At 33.1% G+C, this 19367-nt stretch overlaps 1 protein-coding gene across 2 annotated transcripts; it reads left to right on the plus strand.

Annotated features, from left to right (window-relative positions):
• The first annotated feature begins 1322 nt into the window (after window positions 1-1322).
• Window positions 1323-18521, plus strand: LOC140054104 (uncharacterized). Of its 2 annotated transcripts, XM_072098974.1 has the most exons (6): window positions 1323-1438; window positions 8913-9027; window positions 12083-12112; window positions 16038-16106; window positions 16794-16877; window positions 17908-18521. In XM_072098974.1, exons 1-6 carry the CDS (start codon window positions 1416-1418, stop codon window positions 17917-17919), a joined length of 333 nt encoding a protein of 110 aa, XP_071955075.1. In that variant the 5' UTR covers window positions 1323-1415; the 3' UTR covers window positions 17920-18521. The 2 variants fall into 2 exon arrangements, with proteins under 2 accessions (XP_071955075.1, XP_071955076.1); XM_072098975.1 differs by lacking the exon at window positions 12083-12112 and having other exon boundaries at window positions 1326-1438.
• Window positions 18522-19367: the final 846 nt, after the last annotated feature.

Raw genomic sequence — 19367 nt, forward strand, 5'->3', positions numbered from 1 at the left:
TTAGTTATAATGATATAACTACTGAAGTAAACACACAAAATTACTGCAGTAATCATTTCATTATAATTGATAAGAAATTAACCTACAAACCAGCATGAGTATCCAACATTTTTCAGATGACCTTTGACCCCAAGTAAGTGTCATATGTTTGTAATATTGTTTTGTATCATTGTGCATTTTTTTCTTCATTTTGCCATTCATTGTTAGGGGTCATGCAAACTCAAGTAGGGGCTAACTTTGATCAAGCCTTTGGTACGTCATCTACCAAAACGTCAGGTAGGTTCATGCAATGGGTATTAATACCCAAAGAAGGGGAGGGTGCAATCTAGAAGTAGTGGTACAATCTAGAATTAGGATACTAACTTGAAGAACGGATATAGCAAAGGGGAAAAGGTCATTCCGAAATTCTAGAAACAGATCGAAAGCCCTGCCCTTTTGTTTCATAAGAGTTCAGTATCACTAACATTTTATTTTTTTAATTCAAGTTCAACTTTAAAATCAGATTTTTTTTTTTTTCAAGCAATTCAAAGAACGGGTCATTCTAAACAAAAAATGAATACTTTAACTAATGATGTTTACTGTATTGCCAAACAAATGCATTTTACTTTAAAGGCCAAAACTCGAGTTGCAAAAGGTGATTAATTTTGGCATTTTTTTGTCACATTTTATTGTTTATTTTATGTGTGTGACAAATAAAGTATTTACACAAATGTATCGTTTCTTGCATTGAATCCAATACAAATTTTAATTTCTGCCATGTTATCTTATATTTTGTTGAATTTTAACAATTTTTAATAACATTTTTAGTTCATTTAGTGTTTATTGTGTTCAGAATGTTCTATTAAGAATGTTAAGCGTTCATGCCGCATGCGTTATTAATTTGCCAGGCCTGCATAATCAATTTACATTAGAGATTATTTACAATAATGTACTATGTATGTGCTGCCCTCTCTTGTTTGATTTACACAAGTTAAGCCTATGTGGGGGCAGTATAATTGTCAAAACCTTCTAACCATTTCAAGATCTTGTCTCGTGTTTAATTTCCCAGGCATGCAAAATCAATTTACGTTAATAGTATATGATTATCTTTAATCCTCTATCTCAAATGTACTATGTTGTTATTTTTTGCCTGCGAGCTTGCAGTATATTAAACTAGATATTAAAATGTATTATGAATATTATTACGAGCACTGTGTTATAATAAGTATAATGCTGTCTGAAAACTAATATAATAATTAACAAAATAAAAAATGATTTCATATTGATAAATTTCAGGCGGAGGTGAATTACTCGGAGAGGTATGCAGCCGATGAACAAGAGAATAGAACCAACACCCCCCGCAGAAAATCTTGTTTCAAATGGAACAAGCAAGGATATTGATTCCACATTGGCACATCTAGCCACTAAATCTAAATATGAAAGGAGGAACACCGAAAAAGTAATTATATATGACCTTTGACTCTTAATTTCAAATTCAGATATTTACACCTCTTAGAAATGTGTATACTCTACACTTATATTTGTTTTATTTCAACATTATTTTACGAGGGTGGTCCATCCAGCCGAAGCTGATCATTAGGGACCCTCACAAAAATACAATATGACAAGACATAAACATGTAACAATTCTCACTGATTGTAAACAATTAAATTAAAATTAGAATTTATAAAGATAAACAAAATCAAATAATGCACAATTTGCATAAATGTAAAATTAGTAATTAAATAAAATAAAATAATGTATTGTATGTATGTATATTATAACTTCTCTTCCCAATCTTCTCCCACACCCCCTCCTCATCCTATCCAAGCAATCTCACTGTACTTTGTGTCTACAAGGATTTAATATTATAACTTCTCTTCCCCATCTTCTCCCACACCCCCTCCTCATCCTATCCAAGCAATCTCACTGTACTTTGTGTCTACAAGGACTTAATATTATAACTTCTCTTCCCCATCTCCTCCCACACCCCCTCCTCCCACACCCTCTCCTCATCCTATCCAAGCAATCTCACTTATGCTATATTTCTTTCTATCTATCCAATGTTAGTTTCATTATGATGCATGACTTATTTCATGGAAAACGTAAAGAATTACTAATAATGAATATTTTAGTGCTAATTGTTTCTCAACATTGATAAGAAATTGAGAATTGAGATTGACGATTAAATTTTGTACATACGGATTTAAATCTGATTGGTTATTTGGTTGTTGGACAAAATTGTAGACAGTTGATTGGTTGGCTTAATAATAGGCAGTTGATTGGCTGGTAGATTGAAACAAGTAAAAGATAGTTGATTGAAAGATGGACAAAATTTAAATAGACAATTGATTGGTTGAATAAGGTGTAAAGAGCCAAATAGAGGACAAAACTTAAAAGAGAGTTTATTGGCTAGTTGATCAAACAAAGTTGTAGGTACTTCATTGGAAGATAGACACATATTTGACAAAATTAATGATGTTTGATTGGCTGGTTCATTGTAATCGTTCTATCTTTGTTCATGCAACATCTAGTATAACTATAAGAACATTATTTACTTTTGGAAAATAAATTTTAGAAAAATAAATATATAAAACAATAAAACATCATGTTCTAATTTATTGATATATATCATTGTAGTGAATTTATCTTTAGTTGGTTCCGAGCTTTCTCAGGCGTATATATTTCCACGCGACGTACACAGCTGTCACTGAATGATAACTCATACAAAAAGTATATTTAACTCAACTAGAACTTTTATTCCTTGAAATTCGATTAATACATCTTTCTACCACTACCAGTCAAGCCTAATATTTTCCTTATCATCTTTCCGTTTATCTACTCTGATCTTATTCTCCCTTCTCCTCTAATATCTATTACATTCTACTTTTATACTGGATATGCAAATTTTAGGCTTCAGAGGAGGATAACATTTTCCCTCCAAAAATTATACGATTTTGATTGGCTAATAATAAGGCGGACCTGGTCTTAAGCATCCTTCTTTAAACACAGAGAATTACAACATACCTAATATGACATTCCCCTTTTTGGGAAAAAGATTGTGTCAATCTTTCCAAAATTTTTAACATTTAAAACCATTTTACTTTAAACTATCTACAAATAACACCTCTATAACATTATTATGCACGGCTTAATCCATCTGCATTTCCAATTAATGATCCTTTCTTGTAAATAACTTTAGATTTATATCCTTGTAAAAACAGAGCCCATCTCATAAGTCTAACATTGGCACCCTTCATTGAGTCCATCCATCTCAATGCCTGGTGGTCAGTATGAACTTGAAATTCACAACCATACAGATAATACTTAAGTTTATTGATAGCCCAAACAATAGAGAGGCACTCTTTTTCTGGCACAGAATATCTCTGCTCATGTACAGATAACTTTCTACTTAAGTACACAATGGGATAATCATTTTAATACCCTCACCATCTATTTGGCTCAGCACTGCACCTATGCCATAATTTGAGGCATCGGTTTGCAATATAAACATCTTATCAAAATTTGGGGCTTTTAATACATTATCATCAGTAAGTCGTTTCTTTAAAGTTACAAAGGCATTTTCACATTGTTCATTCCACTTAACGGTATTACTTTTACTCTTTAAAGTTAAATCAATCAATGGCTTAGCAATATCGGCATAGTACTGTACAAATTTTCTGTAATAGCCCGTTAATCCGAGAAATGATCGGACTTGTTTCTTAGACAAAGGTCTGGGGAACTTTTCCACAGCCTCAACCTTATCAATCATGGGTCTAATTTCTCCATTACCAATCTTATGCCCCAGAAATTCTACCTGTGCATAGGCAATTTTACATTTCAAAGGCTTTACTGTCAATCCAGCACTACTTAATCTTTCTAATACATCATTCAAATGAAAAATATGATCTTTCCAAGTTTGACTATAAATACATATGTCATCTATATATGCCTTAGCATATCCTTCAGTACCTTGTAATACCTTATCCATTAATCTTTGGAAAGTACTAGAGCTATTTTGCATACCAAATGGAAGTACATTGTAACAATACTGTCCAAATTGTGTAATAAATGCTGATTTGTCTTTGGTCTTAGGATCCAGAGGCACCTGGTAAAATCCTTTAGTTAGATCTAACGTAGTTATGTATATCGCGGATGATACCTCATCCAACATTTCGTCTATGCGAGGCATAACATAAGGGTCAAATTGTGTAGTCTTATTTAGTGATCTAAAATCTGTCACCATTCTAATTTGATTCTGGCCTTTCTTCAGGGCAATAATAGGTGCAGCATAGGCACTAACTGTAGGTTCTATTATACCCATAGCCAACATACTATCTAATTCCTCTTTCAATTTACCCTTTAATGCTTGGGGCGTTCTATATGCCCTATGCCTTATAGGCATTTCACCACTAGTCTTAATTTCATGTGTCACTAAGTGAGTTCTACCTGGTACATCCGAGAATACATTCTGTTGGTACTTTAACAATTCTGTTAATTGTTTAGTTTGTGTATCATTTAAATTACTACTAACGTTAACATCTCTCCATGTTTGTGATTGATGATAAGACAATCCTATGTCTATTTCACTATCTAACTCATTGTCATGGACAGTTTCATTTAAGTCTACTTCTTCTATCGACTGAACATTTGTTACTACATAATAACCATCTTTACTTATTTCTACTTTATCATACCATCTCTTTAACATATTAACATGTAGAATTTGTTTTTCTTTTCTTCTACCTCCTATGTATATTTCATAATTTACATCATTGACCTTTTTTGCAACAATGAAGGGGCCTTGCCATTTACTGTCTAACTTACTATTTCCTACTGGAAGGAATATCAACACTTTGTCCCCTTCTACAAATTTTCTATCAATAGCATTCTTGTTATAATTGTGGGACATAATTTCTTGTTGTTCAAGTTTGTTTACATTAGCATCTTTCATTAATTCCTCCATTTTTTTTCTTATGTCTAACATGTATTTGATAACATCAGTAGATGTTTCTTCATCTTCTACCCAATTACTTTTGAGTAAACTCAAGGGTCCCCTCACCTCTCTACCATAAAGCAATTTAAAAGGTGAATGGCCCGTTGCTTTACTAGGAACTTCTCTGTATGCAAACAGAAAGGGGGGTATGTAGTTATCCCAATTTTTTCTTTGCTTAACTGTAAGTGTCCTTATCATATTTTTCAATGTACCATGAAATCTTTCAACAAGCCCATTGCTTTGGGGGTGGTACACTGTAGTCTTTAATTGATTAATCCCCAACATACTACATATAGATTGCATAATTGAAGACATGAAATTAGTTCCTTGATCATGTACAATCTCTTCGGGTAATCCTACTCTAGTAAAGACTTCTATTAGAGCCCTGGCTACTGTTTCAGCTCTAACATTGGGTAACGGGATAGCATCCGGATATCTCGTAGCATAGTCAATTATAGTAAGCATATATTTGTTATTACGGCTTGTTCTAGATAAGGGTCCAACAATGTATATCGCTATACGTTTAAATGGTATACTTATAATCGGTAATGGTATCAAAGTATGTTTCCTTTTACTTTTACCCTTATCTACCTTTTGGCATTCCTTACATACTTTACAATAGACTACCACATCTTTAAATATACCTGGCCAATAGAATTGGTTCAGGATCCTACTTTTAGTTTTCTCAACACCCATGTGACCTGCAAATGGCACATTATGACCTAAGTGTAATACACCCTGTCTACACTGAGTGGGTAATACAATCTGTTCCACTTGGTTATACTTATCTTTAATACTACTCCAATTTCTCATCAATATACCTTGTCTCATAAAGAAACACACCCTATGCTGACCTATTTCTTCTATAGGGACTACCCTGTCAAACACTCCTTTGAGTGAGTCATCCTTAGTTTGCAATTTGATCAGTTCTTGTTTAGTTAGGTTCAGCTTGTGCTGTTGTTCATAAGTTTTACGTTTGACTGTTTTATCTTTAGCTTTATCCTCATTTTCGTCAAACAAATTATTCATTTCTGTTCCATTCATATCATCTAAACACTTAGTTTTATTTACTTTGTTGTCATTTACTACTGTTTTCAACAATTGTACATTAGTTTCTTTAGGCGGCTCTTCTATCGGCTTAAAGTTACTATCTTTCCCTAACAATATCATTTCGTCTTGTATTCTAACATCATTTTCTATTCTGGCTTGCTCCCTAGTTAGGACGAACATTTCTTTAGCCATTGTTTCCCCACAATTCTGGTCCAAATCATGACCCAATAACATGTCCCTCTGTAATCCTTCGATTACGGCTACAATCACTTTTCCTGTCACTATCTTACTTTCTATAGCTACCTCAGCTAAGGGGACGGTAATATCGCCTCCTATACCTCTTAACGTAACCCATTTTCCTGGCAAGTAACATTTGTTAGGCACTAGACTTTCCTTAACAGCTGACTGGGTACATCCCGAGTCTCTAAGCATAGTTATATCCTGTCCTTCTAATTTTCCTGTTATTGTACACTTCTCCATTTTATTTTCTACACTATCCATAACTACTTGGGGTCTATCTGATTTTATTTCTTCACATCTTAAGCCATCTTTCACATTCGGGCCCTTCTTAGTGTCACTAGTCTTTCCTTTTGCTACCATCTTAGGACAATCCCCTATTTTATGTCCCTTCTCCTTACAATTGAAGCATAGGCCATTAATCCATTCATTTGAAGGTTCTCTCTGTTGGAAATTTCTACCATAGTTATGGAATTTGCCTCCCCTTCCGTGATACCTATTGTATCCTTGCTGCCTAGCTCCAGGGTTATTCTGAGTCGTACTATTCTTAGGTTTACTATTTTCTTGGCCCTTATAATACGTAGGCTTATTTTCAGAATTTACGGCTTTCCAATAGCCACGGCCACCTCTATTAGCTATATAATCATCGGCTATCATAGCCATATCATAGCTCTTATTTACTTGTTTATCTCTAAGATAAAGCCTCAGATCTTCAGGCATTTTATCAAGTGCCTGTTCCATTATAATCATTTCAATAATGCCTGCAGCATCATCTTCTTTTACATTAGCACATTTCATCCAACATTTTAAATAATGGGAGAGCTCATTCAGCCATTCCCTGATGGACATATCTTTAACTCTGTTTGAATTTCTAAATTTAAATCTGTAGGTCTCTGCGGACACATCATACTTTTCTAAGATTGCCTTCTTTAAGGTATCATAATCTACACATTCTTTTACGGTTAAGGATGCATATGCTGTCCTAGCTTTACCAGACAGTTCAGGTGCTAACCTAGCGGACCACGTATTCTTATCCCAACCTGTGGCTTCTGCCAAGTGTTCAAATGTTCTAAAATATATATCAATATCATCTTATTCCTTCAAAGTAGGAACCTTTACCTTCATTTCATCTACTATATTCCTAGCATTACTGTAGCTAGACCTATTTTCTAATTCCATCATTTTCACTCTTTCTTGTGATTCTATTTTCTTTTGCTCTATATCTGCTTTTAATCTTAATTGGTCTTGTTGGTATTGTAATTCTAACTTTTTGTTTTCGGCCTCGAACTTCATTCGAAAATATTCGAGCATCATATCTTTAGGCATACCGCCGGGTATTTCGGGCAAATCAATATCCCTAGCCATTTTATCATATATTTCATTGACTTGGTCAACCTCTTCTTGGTCAACCATATCTTCCCTAGTATCTTTGTCTTGATTCCATTCAGATATGTAAAAATATGAAATCCACATAAATTTTTAAATGCAATACAATATAAGACATTAATTTACTTCAAAGTCACAAACAACGTTCCAAGTTCGCTCCGTACAAAAATTTACTTTCGAAATAAAAAAATAGTTTACAAAGTCAGCTTTGCAAATCTTCTCAAAATTTACTGGGCTTTCTTCTGTTACTTCAGTCTTCTTCTTTTCTGATCTCGGTGAATATATATCTCCAATGAATATCCAGCAGTCTTGAGTAGGTACCTTGAGCTCAACAGTACTTCTTCTTCGTTGTAATATCCAAACAACGCACGGTATAAAAACTGTCAGGAATCCAGATCTTCGTAACCATTTAACTTTTTGGTTACTGATTTAACAGGCCCGTAGAGTAGGCACTGTCACTTCTTCTTCTTCTTCTTCTTGATACTTAAATCATGTATCTTAAACAAAAATTTTCACCGCTGCCACCATGTAGTGAATTTATCTTAGTTGGTTCCGAGCTTTCTCAGGCGTATATATTTCTACGCGACGTACACAGCTGTCACTGAATGATAACTCATACAAAAAGTATATTTAACTCAACTAGAACTTTTATTCCTTGAAATTCGATTAATACATCTTTCTACCACTACCAGTCAAGCCTAATATTTTCCTTATCATCTTTCCGTTTATCTACTCTGATCTTATTCTCCCTTCTCCTCTAATATCTATTACATTCTACTTTTATACTGGATATGCAAATTTTAGGCTTCAGAGGAGGATAACATTTTCCCTCCAAAAATTATACGATTTTGATTGGCTAATAATAAGGCGGACCTGGTCTAAAGCATCCTTCTCTAAACACAGAGAATTACAACATACCTAATATGACAATCATGAAATATATTGTCCTCCATAAAAAATAATTTTTTAACATTTTTGTATAGAATAGAATATGTAGAATATGCCATTTTAATGTCACATAATAGTCGGATTGAAACAACATTTATTTACCAGAAAAAAATGTAATTTAATGCCAAAAATAGTCAAATTTGCTGAATTTTGTTATTTTAAAAGTGAAAACATTTTTTCAGTTCTTTTTCCCCAATGGAAGTAATTAACTTTATTAAAACTACAAATACAAAATAATTTATTCAAAGTCTGATTTTATTAATCTTCATTTTTCATGTTTTTGGGGGACAATAAATGTTTACCTGATAATTTTCAGAGCCGATCACCAATGGACCAAAAACCCTTCCAAGAATATGAAGACAGGTGGCGCTAATTGGGCCCCACAACAGACGACGTCAACAACGACATGGCCACAAGGACAACAATATATGGTAAGATATAAATATAAGATCATATATTTTAGTATTACTGTTAAGCGTTTTACAGCATTTATGAAAGTCAATGTTCTAAAGATTGACGATTATGTTTTGTATCTGTACATACTGTATTGAATTGTTATTGGTTGGTTGGTTGTCCGACAAAATCGTAAACAGTTGATTGGTTGACAAAATTACAGACAATTGATTGGCTGATTTGATTGACTCAAGTTATAGTTTGATAGTCACACTGCTGATTGGTTGACAAAAGTATGAAGAGCTAATTGTGTAACAAAGTTAAAGACAGTTGATTGGCCGGTTGAAACACAAAATCATAGACTTTTGATTGGTTGATAACATTGTAGACAGTTGATTGGCTAAATAGACAAGGCAGTTAATTTTGAAACAAGTCAAAGAAAGTTGATTGTCTGGTTGATTGAAACAAGTCAAAGAAAGTTGATTGGCTGAAATTATACACGGTCGACAATACATCATTTACTACTATTGAATTGTTAATATGTTTTTTCAAGATGTTGTTTTCTTCCTATTTTCAATGCTTATCACAGGAGGTACAGTAATATTATGGTTTCAAAACTAATTTACTCTTTAATCTAGTGTGTGACAATGTTTGTAGATAATTTGGGAGAATATAAATATAGGGGAGTCCTTTTATTATATAACCGCATCATCAGTAGGCCCATCATCAACATCTTTAGCTTTATTGTAATCATATCGTTAATGTCATCATCAGTATTGTCATCATCATCATCATCACCATCATTGTCACCATGATCATCATCATCGTCATCATCATCGTTATTGTCGTCGTTATTGTCGTCGTCATCATTATCTCCTTCATCATCATCATCATCACCATTATCATCATCTTTATCATCATTATCATCACCATCATCTTTATCATCATCTTAATCATCTTCATCTTTTTCATCATCATCATATTCATCATCATTATCACCATCATCATTATCACCATGATCTTCATCATCATCACCATCATCTTCATCAAATAACATCATCTGACATTGTTTTGCCATTAAAGTGGAGGTGCTCTCAAAAAATTTCACATTTTTATTTTATTCAGTTCATAATAAAGATTCTGTAAATCAGACTAGGCCTACAGCCCTCGAAATTGGGACGAAATGACCTCGGCAAAAAAAATGCCGATGTAAACGAAGCCCACCTCGGCAACACGTCGGCATTTTTTTTGTTCAGCCCCCAAAGCTATTTTTAGTATTCAATCACACACACATTAACTGTACTGTACCTAAAAATAGCTGTGTTGATAATGTACAGCGCATTTGCGGCGCGGCTTGCTCTCTAAATAATAACCACGCAAACAAACCACTCGGTTTTCAATCCCCAATACAAGTTGGACTCTTCCATTCTCTCAGCCAAGTAACAAGAAGTCATGTGATTTGTCATGCCTCACTAAACTCACATCACACGACGATAGAGCTGAGCGTGGTTCGTTGTTGTTGTAAACGCCGGAGCGGTCGCTGGCCTCGCCTCTCTCTGTCCGGCCCTATCTTGTGTGTAAAATAAAACCAGTGTAGGCCTAGGCCTAATAATAACTCCAACGTACAAATATTTTAAGATATATTGAATTCACTTGTAACGAAGGTAAATTTAAAAAAAACAGTAATAGGCATAAAACTATTTATTTGCTGTGTATGTGGTAGCCTTGAGTTTACTCCAAGGCCTAAATCAATAAAAAGAGCCTCTGCAAATCAATGCCGTGGTAAGCTAGCAGGACCTCGGCATAAGTGTTCGTTTGATCGGATCGGACGTGGACGGATGTCTATTATTATGAGCAGGGAGGAGACGGAAATGATACACGTGTAGTTAGCGCGTCTCGTCAGCTCGAGCGATCCGAGAGATAAAGAGACGTGACGTAACATAACTAGGTAACGTGACCTCAACTAAGGTCATTACCTAACTGCTGAAAAAAATATACAGCGATTTTTCGATATTTTAAAAAAATTTTTTATTTTTCTGATTTCTCAGAAACTGCTTATTTTGATATGATTTTTTATGTTTGTACATACTAATATTAATATACTGAAGTAAATAACAGAAGGAAAAGCCCTGAGTACACCTCCACTTTAATATCATCCTTACACCTAAAATGTCATGATTTCATTAATAACATCATCATCATCATCATCATCTAATATTATCACCAATATTGTCATTATTCTTGCAATATATTTCCATCATCTTATTAATATTATCATTATATTGTCATATCATCCTTCCTATTATTTATGACATCATAATCATTTAGAATCATTATCAATATTGTGAGTAGTAAACAGCATGGTTCATAGCCAACCATTTTGTGTCAATAAGCATGTTACATCTGATGGTTTAAACTGTGTAAATATTGTAATTTTTACATTACACAATAATTAGAAATACTGTAAAAGTATTTTGTTCAGTGAAATTCTGAGTAGGATTTAATTATGAACATTATTGCCATATTTGGCTAATTACAAATACTAATATTATCATTTTTTGATAACCCGTATCGCCCTAATTATATAAAAACACTATACCATTTGGATAAACTTAGTATATCCCACAAGGCCCCACCACAGGAAGCTGAAAACATTATTGGATGCAACTATACAGTAGTCAAACACATGATTGCTAAACAAAAAAATGATTATATTATTTCTTAATTTGTAGCAACATACTAGAAACAACTTTTATGTACAGCTCGCACCATTTAGTTTTATTTATTTATTTTTATTTTAATTCAAATTATCACACAGGCACAAAATAAGAAAAACATAAAATAAACCATGACATTAAAAACGTAGCACTAACAAATTATATTTTTGTATATACAGTACTATAAACTCTTTACAAATGCATGTTTCAATATTATTATTTTTCTTTATGTTCTTCTTGTAATTTAGTATACCTTACATCTGTTATCCATCACTACGTATAAACATATGTTAGTAAGTTAGTTATTTTTTGTAAAATTCTGCATGAGTTCCACTTACATGTAATCCTGTTTTATTTACCTTTGACATTCTTAAAGGAGGGAATCCAGTCTCAGCCACCCAAGCCGGTAAGTAGACACACATATGGCCACTCTTCATACGGACCTCTTACTCGTCTTCGGGTTTTGAAAAATTATAATGTTTCGTTTTTCGGCATGCATGATGTACGAGATTTATTAGTTTTGATAACGTCACGGTGAAGAATTCATATTAATGGAATCAGATAGAATAGAAAACATCACATCATCATCAATGTATTTACTGTAGTTTAATCATGACAACTGGTTGGGTATTGTAGTTGGTTTATAATTAATTCACTATACTGGCTTTGGTATAGCACTCTATCCAATAAAGTATAACATACTGGTAACATACTGAACTCCTATCTAATAATGGGTAACATACTGAACTCCTATCTCATATTAGGGGTAACATACTGAACTCTTATCTCATAAAGTATAACATATTGAACTCCTATCTCATAAAGGGTAACATACTGAACTCCTATCTCATAAAGGGTAACATTAACCGCTTAAAATAATCTTTGTAACATCACCTATTTAGGAGATAATTTCCCATTAAAATGAACTAGAAGCGATATGTGTGCTAAAGGCATGACGGCCGTATTAAGGGTAAACTTTTGGTCCTGGAGTTGTCATATTAATACAGGTTGTACTGTATGAACATTTATACTTTATAACAGTGTGATCAATGATTATTAATAACATTAACATGTTTCATAATGGTGTTGAATATAAATTTACAAAAAACATATTGATAAGTTTTAGTCATCTTATAATATATTCTAATATCATATACAAAATACATAATATTTTAGCCTATAATTATTTTAATATGTTTTATTTGTAATACGCTTCCATTGAGATCAGTGCTACTAAATCAACAGACATTTAGTATATGTTATATATGTATGTGACCCCTTCATTCAGAGATGATGTCATGGTGACCTCTCCCCCCTCCCCCCCCATCCAAAAAAAACCCCTCTATTACTGAATAGTGTTCTATTCTCTATAGTTTAATGCAGGCTTTTTATTGGCTTACATATCAAATTAATAGCAGAAAATATTTTAAACCTTCATTACATTTACTAAATATATATTTCTTCCCGTCGTCTTGTGCGGTTAAGGACTGTAAACTGTAGGTCAAATCTACACAAAAATGCTTGTGTACACTTTAAAGAACTTAGTACATCTTTCGAGACGAGTAGGGGGTCACCCCGGTGTACTAGTTCGCACTCAGCCACTGTGAGTAGGCTACCCAGTGTACTAGTACATCACAGCCACTGTGAGTAGGCTACTGGTCCCTCTAGGAGAACAGTCCTTGATTAAAGAGGTCACTTAGAGGTCACACAGTATAAAGAAGAAACAAAAACTGGTTTTAATAACAAAATGTTAAAAATCAAACAATATATCTGTATACCATATCTATACAACTGTTTATGGTTCTAGATTTGTATTTCCAGTACTTTGTTTCTATTAAAGAAACTAGACCTGCAATTTTTGACGTTTTCTAAAAATAATATATAACTATTATTTTTAAAAACATTAAACCAGGTCATTTCTTTTCTTAAATGTGCGTTCTACGGTTAATTGTGATAAAAAGAGAAAAACAATGCACTACCTATAAGTAGCTCGGGTCGTAAGTTCTCTTGTGTAGACGTGTAGGCCTAGCTTAGTTAGGCTTAGATTTGTAGGCCTAGCTGGTAAAGAGCGGTAATGTACGAACATTGCTCGCTAGCTATAGGCCCAGCCTGACGTCCAGTTGCTAAATTAATTGTCTTTCCTTTTTTGGCAGAGAATTCGATAAAATAAATTGGAGAAGACCTGATATTTTTGCTGATAATTTACGGTTCTTTTATTTGGCTATTTTTCACGCGATCGGTTGAAGTGGGTACATACATCACAATATGAAAATATCAATCCGTGCGCAATGCATGTTGGGATTTATAACCGGCCGCTAAAATGATTAGAATCAACTTATTTTCACATTTTTAACCGTTTAAAGATGAAGAAATATCGCAATAGGTCCATATAATATTTGTGTGTAGTGTGTAACCTTAAATTAGGTCAAAGAGACATAGGGCTAGTGTCTTTAATTACAGTCTGGAGAATCTAATTTTCAAATTTACGTTGTTTTATTTTGATCAAATAAACTACTAGACTTTGTTTGAAATTTAAAGTTCGGATCTTGATGTGGCTTGCTTTGATTGCTATCACAGCAACGGATGTGTATCATATCGCTAAAAGCAACTATAAATAATTTATGCAGCTACCAGGAAAGTGTTTGTTAATTCATATTAATCAAAGTACTGCAATGAAGGTACTGTTAGGATAATAATTATGAATTATGATATGTTAAGGTAAACAATGGACTAATTATAATAATTCAAAAGCTTTCGTTCGTTATTGAATAAACTCTGTTAAGAATTAACGATTAAGAAAAGAAAATACCAATAACAAAACTAAATTAAACAATATTTATATTATTAAAATTGACTTTTGAAAAAATGTAAAATGCAATTTAGGCTACAACTTTTTTTTACTGTATTTAAAGATGTGTTGTCCCTGAAATTTATGAAAAATAAAGATTTATAAAATCAGACTTTTAATAGGCCATTTTACAGTTTTAATGAAGTTATTTAATTCCATATAAAACAAATATTTTGAAAGATAATACTGTATAAGTTTTTGTTCAATCAAATCTTCCAAACATGATTAAAACAATTTTTAAAGTTTATTTACAAATGATAACGTGTCAGAAATCTGGTAGTTAGTTTGAAATGTATTGACATAATAGAGTAAAAAAAGCCTAAAGAATAATCATAAAGTATAGGTTTAGACCTAAAAGCTATTTCTACTAGGACGTAACGCAAGAATGTGAGAACAACGCAAGTGAGTTGACCAATCACAAGTGACAGTTTGGATGATCCATCGCGTCGTGATTGGTCAAATTACATATGTTGTGCTCACGTCCCTGTGTTCCATCCAAGTAGGAACCAAGTGTATGATATTAATATTAATAATAATTCAAAATTATTGTTCAATTTTGCATTAAGGGTTTTATTCTAGCATGTCACTTTTAAACCTTTTTGTATTTGCAACAATTTCTATTTTATCCTTGTGTTTTTTAACTTCTAGTATATTGTATGGCATATTGTATAAACTGCACATATATTAAATTGTGTGTTTATTTTTGTGCTATAATTATGATTTTTTTTTTAATATAATTTATTTTTCTTTTTTTTTAAATTTCTTTTCTAATATTCTTAAATGTTTATAATGTTTTTTAGTTGTCAAATATTTAAATTTCTTTGATGTGACAGGGATGGGTGGGTGAAAACATTCTAAAATAGTATTATTTGTGTGCCTCTCTTGTTGAGAAATGGATTCTTTGCAGCTATGCAAACTACTTTAATTATTACCTCTATTATAGTGCATGGAAGGAATGGACCTATTCTCATTCCTCAGCAATATCTGCACATATTGTGTATTAAGAGTTATTTTAATCATTTTTTCAGTTATTGTGTGTGATCATATTAATTTTATATCGAATATAATAATTTGTTAAGCCTTGAAAATAATCCTTTTTTTTTACTGTACTTTTAATCTTTCCTTTGTAATATTGAATATAAATAAATTGATGTTAATATTAGTTCAAAGAAGTGATAACTATGATTTTAGTGAAATATTCAAGCATATTCAATTGCTTGTTTTTTACATTTTGTAGATGAAAATCCAGTACTGAATAAGATAAGGCAATATGATATAATGATAATATTACTAAAAATTATTTTTAAATTAATATTTTAATGTTTACTAAACCATTTAACATCATGTAAAATAAAATTACAAGTCATCTACCACAAAAACTACTTTATATTCTACTAGTGCTTCTATTGTTACAATTACTTGTAGTTTGTTTGTTAATCAAAATTAGTTTACTAGTATTTGGTACGTTTCATTGTTGTTGCAGGGAGGTCAGCCAGCTGATTGGAGATCAGGAGCTTTTTCTGGACAGTTTGTGGCACCTAATCAACAAATGGTATGTCTCCTAAATAATGTCTAAATTCACAGTTTTGTAGATATAACAAAATAATAATAATTAATATATATCTTATTTCCTATATTCCTTTTGTCATGTAAATGTATTTGTACAATAAAGTTACAATGATTCAAAAGCCTCCCTTCGTTTGTTATTGAATAAAGTTTGACAATACCAATCAATTCAACATAACAAAATAGATAAATTTATACAAATAGTGTTCATGATTTTAAAGTTATGTTGACACAAATATTTGTCCTGCACTGCCCCGCATTGAGTGCATTACAATGATGTGGGAATTGTACTGTACGTGCCATTTTGTAGAAAGTTGCGGGACATTGCATGAAATACATGCCCAAACATCAATATTTACGCCTGCATTTATATTCCTGAACTGTGCAATGATACGCACCATGGTTGCAGCCGTGCATGTTATTATGGGAAATGACACGCATTTCTCGACTAGTTCATGACATGGGGTATAATAATTTGTGCATATTTTACGCTGGTTTTTTAGGTAATAGGTTGCCCATGTAGACCATGTGACCTAAGGTATAGTGTGTAAACTATTTGTGACAACATTAAATGGCACACACTGAATGCGAAACAGTGAGGACAAAATGTGTGATAGTGTGAATGGGACATAAGTAATCATTATAATAAGTGTTGATTACTTCTTCATTTTAGGGAATGAGAACAGGTATGGCATACAATGCAGCAGGAGCACAGCAAATACATAGACCACCAACACAGCAAAATACAGATCCATTTGTAAGTACGGCAGTCACCCACAGAGCACTACATAAGTAAGCGCCACAGTCCATTAAGCACCGCAGTCCAGTAAGCGCTGCAGTCCAGTCAGCGCCACAGTCCAGTAAGCAGTCATCCCAGTAAGCGCCGCAGTCTAGTAAACGCCGCAGTCTAGTAAGCGCCGCAGTCTAGTAAGTAGTCTAGTAAGCGCCGCAGTCCAGTAAGCGCCGCAGTCCAGTAAGCGCCGCAGTCCAGTAAGCGCCACAGTCCAGTAATCGCAACAGTCCAATAAGCGCCACAGTTCAGTAATCGCAACAGTCCAATAAGCGCCACAGTTCAGTAAGCGCAACAGTCCAGTACGCACCACACAAGTAAGTGCCACAGTCCACAAAGTGCCACCGTCCAGTAAATGCTGCAGTCTAGTACGCACCACACAAGTAAGCGCCACAGTCCACAAAGTGCCACCGTCCAGTAAACGCCGCAGTCTAGTAAGCTCCTCAGTCCAGTACGCACCACACAAGTAAGCGCCACAGTCCACAAAGTGCCACCGTCCAGTAAACGCCGCAGTCTAGTAAGCTCCTCAGTCCAGTACGCACCACACAAGTAAGCGCCACAGTCCACAAAGTGCCACCGTCCAGTAAGCGCCGCAGTCCAGTAAGTGCCACAGTTCAGTAAGCGCAACAGTCCAGTACGCACCACACAAGTAACCGCCACAGTCCACAAAGTGCCACCGTCCAGTAAATGCCGCAGTCTAGTAAGCGCCACAGTCCAGTAAGCGCCACAGTCCAGTAAGCGCCGCAGTCTAGTAAGCGCCACAGTCCAGTAAGCGCCACAGTCTAGTAAGCGCCACAGTCCACAAAGTGCCACAGTCTAGTAAGCGCCGCAGTCCAGTATGTGCTGTTTAGAACAAAAAGTTTTTTATTAAAATTGACAATTATTAATTACCAATTATTATATGCTGTAGATGCCTTTATTTGTATAAAATCTTTGATTCGATTTTGATAAAGGGAGAAATAAAGTTATTTCTACTATACTTTTTTTATATTTGCAGGGAAGTCTGTGAAGCTAACTGTGACAAATAAAGATATATATATATATATACACAAGTTAGCTCTTTTAAGAACCAGACATATTCATCTGAAAAAGAAGAAAATATAAAGATATTTAATCATTGCGACATTCAAAATATCAGAAATATCATAATTTACAGGATGTAGCAAAATGGTTTTTAGTTAATAATATTTGTTACCAATGAATTATAAAAATTGTAATTGTCACCCAAAATCATTGTTTTCCTGACACATTTTCAGGGAAGGAAATATATCTTGAAACAACATATATTAAATCATTTTATATGGATAGAGTTACAATTAATTTAATGTAAACAATTAAAATTGTAATTGAGTTGTTTAAATATCTGAGAGAAGTCCTCCTGTTGTCGATCATGCTAGTAATTCTGTAGAAAGTGAGTTTATATTTTTTATCTGGAGATGTGAATTACATTGTATATTATATAATTTTGTTATATAAAATGTTGGTTTATAGATCAACAAATTATTCGTGTGTTTATACTATGATGCTAACACGATACATTGTGAAATGGAAATATGAATACATGTAACAAATATGTATTTCATAATAAATGAAAGAGTAAAACTAAAACATAAATGCATTTATTTAATTAATTTGTTTTTCTTATTAAAATGAAATTAAAATTAAAGAGATATATACATTTGATAAATTTGTATTTCATAACAAATGAAATAGTATAATTACAATATTAAAGGGACAACCATAGGACCCAAGAAAGTGTCCCTTTAATTTGGGGTGTCCCCTAAATAGGGGTGTCCCAAAGAAGGGGTTCATACTTTATGTATATACATTAAATCATATAAGGAATAGCCAACGTCTCTCATACAGTTGTTATTTTATTGTTATGGTCATAGTATAAACACATTTTAGGAATTAAATTTTCATTTTTTTTTAAATAATTCCGAAAATCTTTATTTTATTTATTTCTGATTCTTCATATTTCTTGTTTAATTGCTGCCATTGTTTTAAAAACATGAACCAAATACTTTGCCACCTGCAATACTGACCACATGTGCTCAATATGACCCCAAGTGACCCCATATTAATTAGTAAATTCAGTAACTGATTCATAATTGCAGAATAATTAACAGTTTTTTAACGAGCAATAGACGGGTTACAAACAATTATTTGTTTATGAAACTTATATATAAAGAAAATTATCAATTTTTCCTTCGGTCCTATATTTTTATTTTTGTTATTATATGTTTTTGTTTATTATAATAATATATAATTATAAATGTATAATATTACTGTACTAAGACTATAAACATGTTTAGTATAATAGTATTGCATGCTATGTTGAACTCTATCCGTGTTTATATACAAGTATGTGTACCACTTATACAATAGACTATATGTTCAAACATTGTTGTTATGCCTTCATCTTTTGTAGACATATGGCTACTGATTTATTCTGAA

The sequence above is a fragment of the Antedon mediterranea genome, chromosome 7 (assembly GCF_964355755.1).
Source record: "Antedon mediterranea chromosome 7, ecAntMedi1.1, whole genome shotgun sequence".
Classification (NCBI taxonomy): domain Eukaryota; kingdom Metazoa; phylum Echinodermata; class Crinoidea; order Comatulida; family Antedonidae; genus Antedon; species Antedon mediterranea.

What these genes read in the sequence shown, in the direction of transcription:
- LOC140054104 (XM_072098974.1), top strand. Translation starts at nt 1,416, where the DNA reads ATGAAAGGAGGAACACCGAAAAA. An exon ending in CACAAGGACAACAATATATG is followed by an intron (nt 9,028 to 12,082) that starts GTAAGATATAAA and finishes ACATTCTTAAAG; the next exon opens with GAGGGAATCCAGTCTCAGCC. An exon ending in AGTCTCAGCCACCCAAGCCG is followed by an intron (nt 12,113 to 16,037) that starts GTAAGTAGACAC and finishes TTGTTGTTGCAG; the next exon opens with GGAGGTCAGCCAGCTGATTG.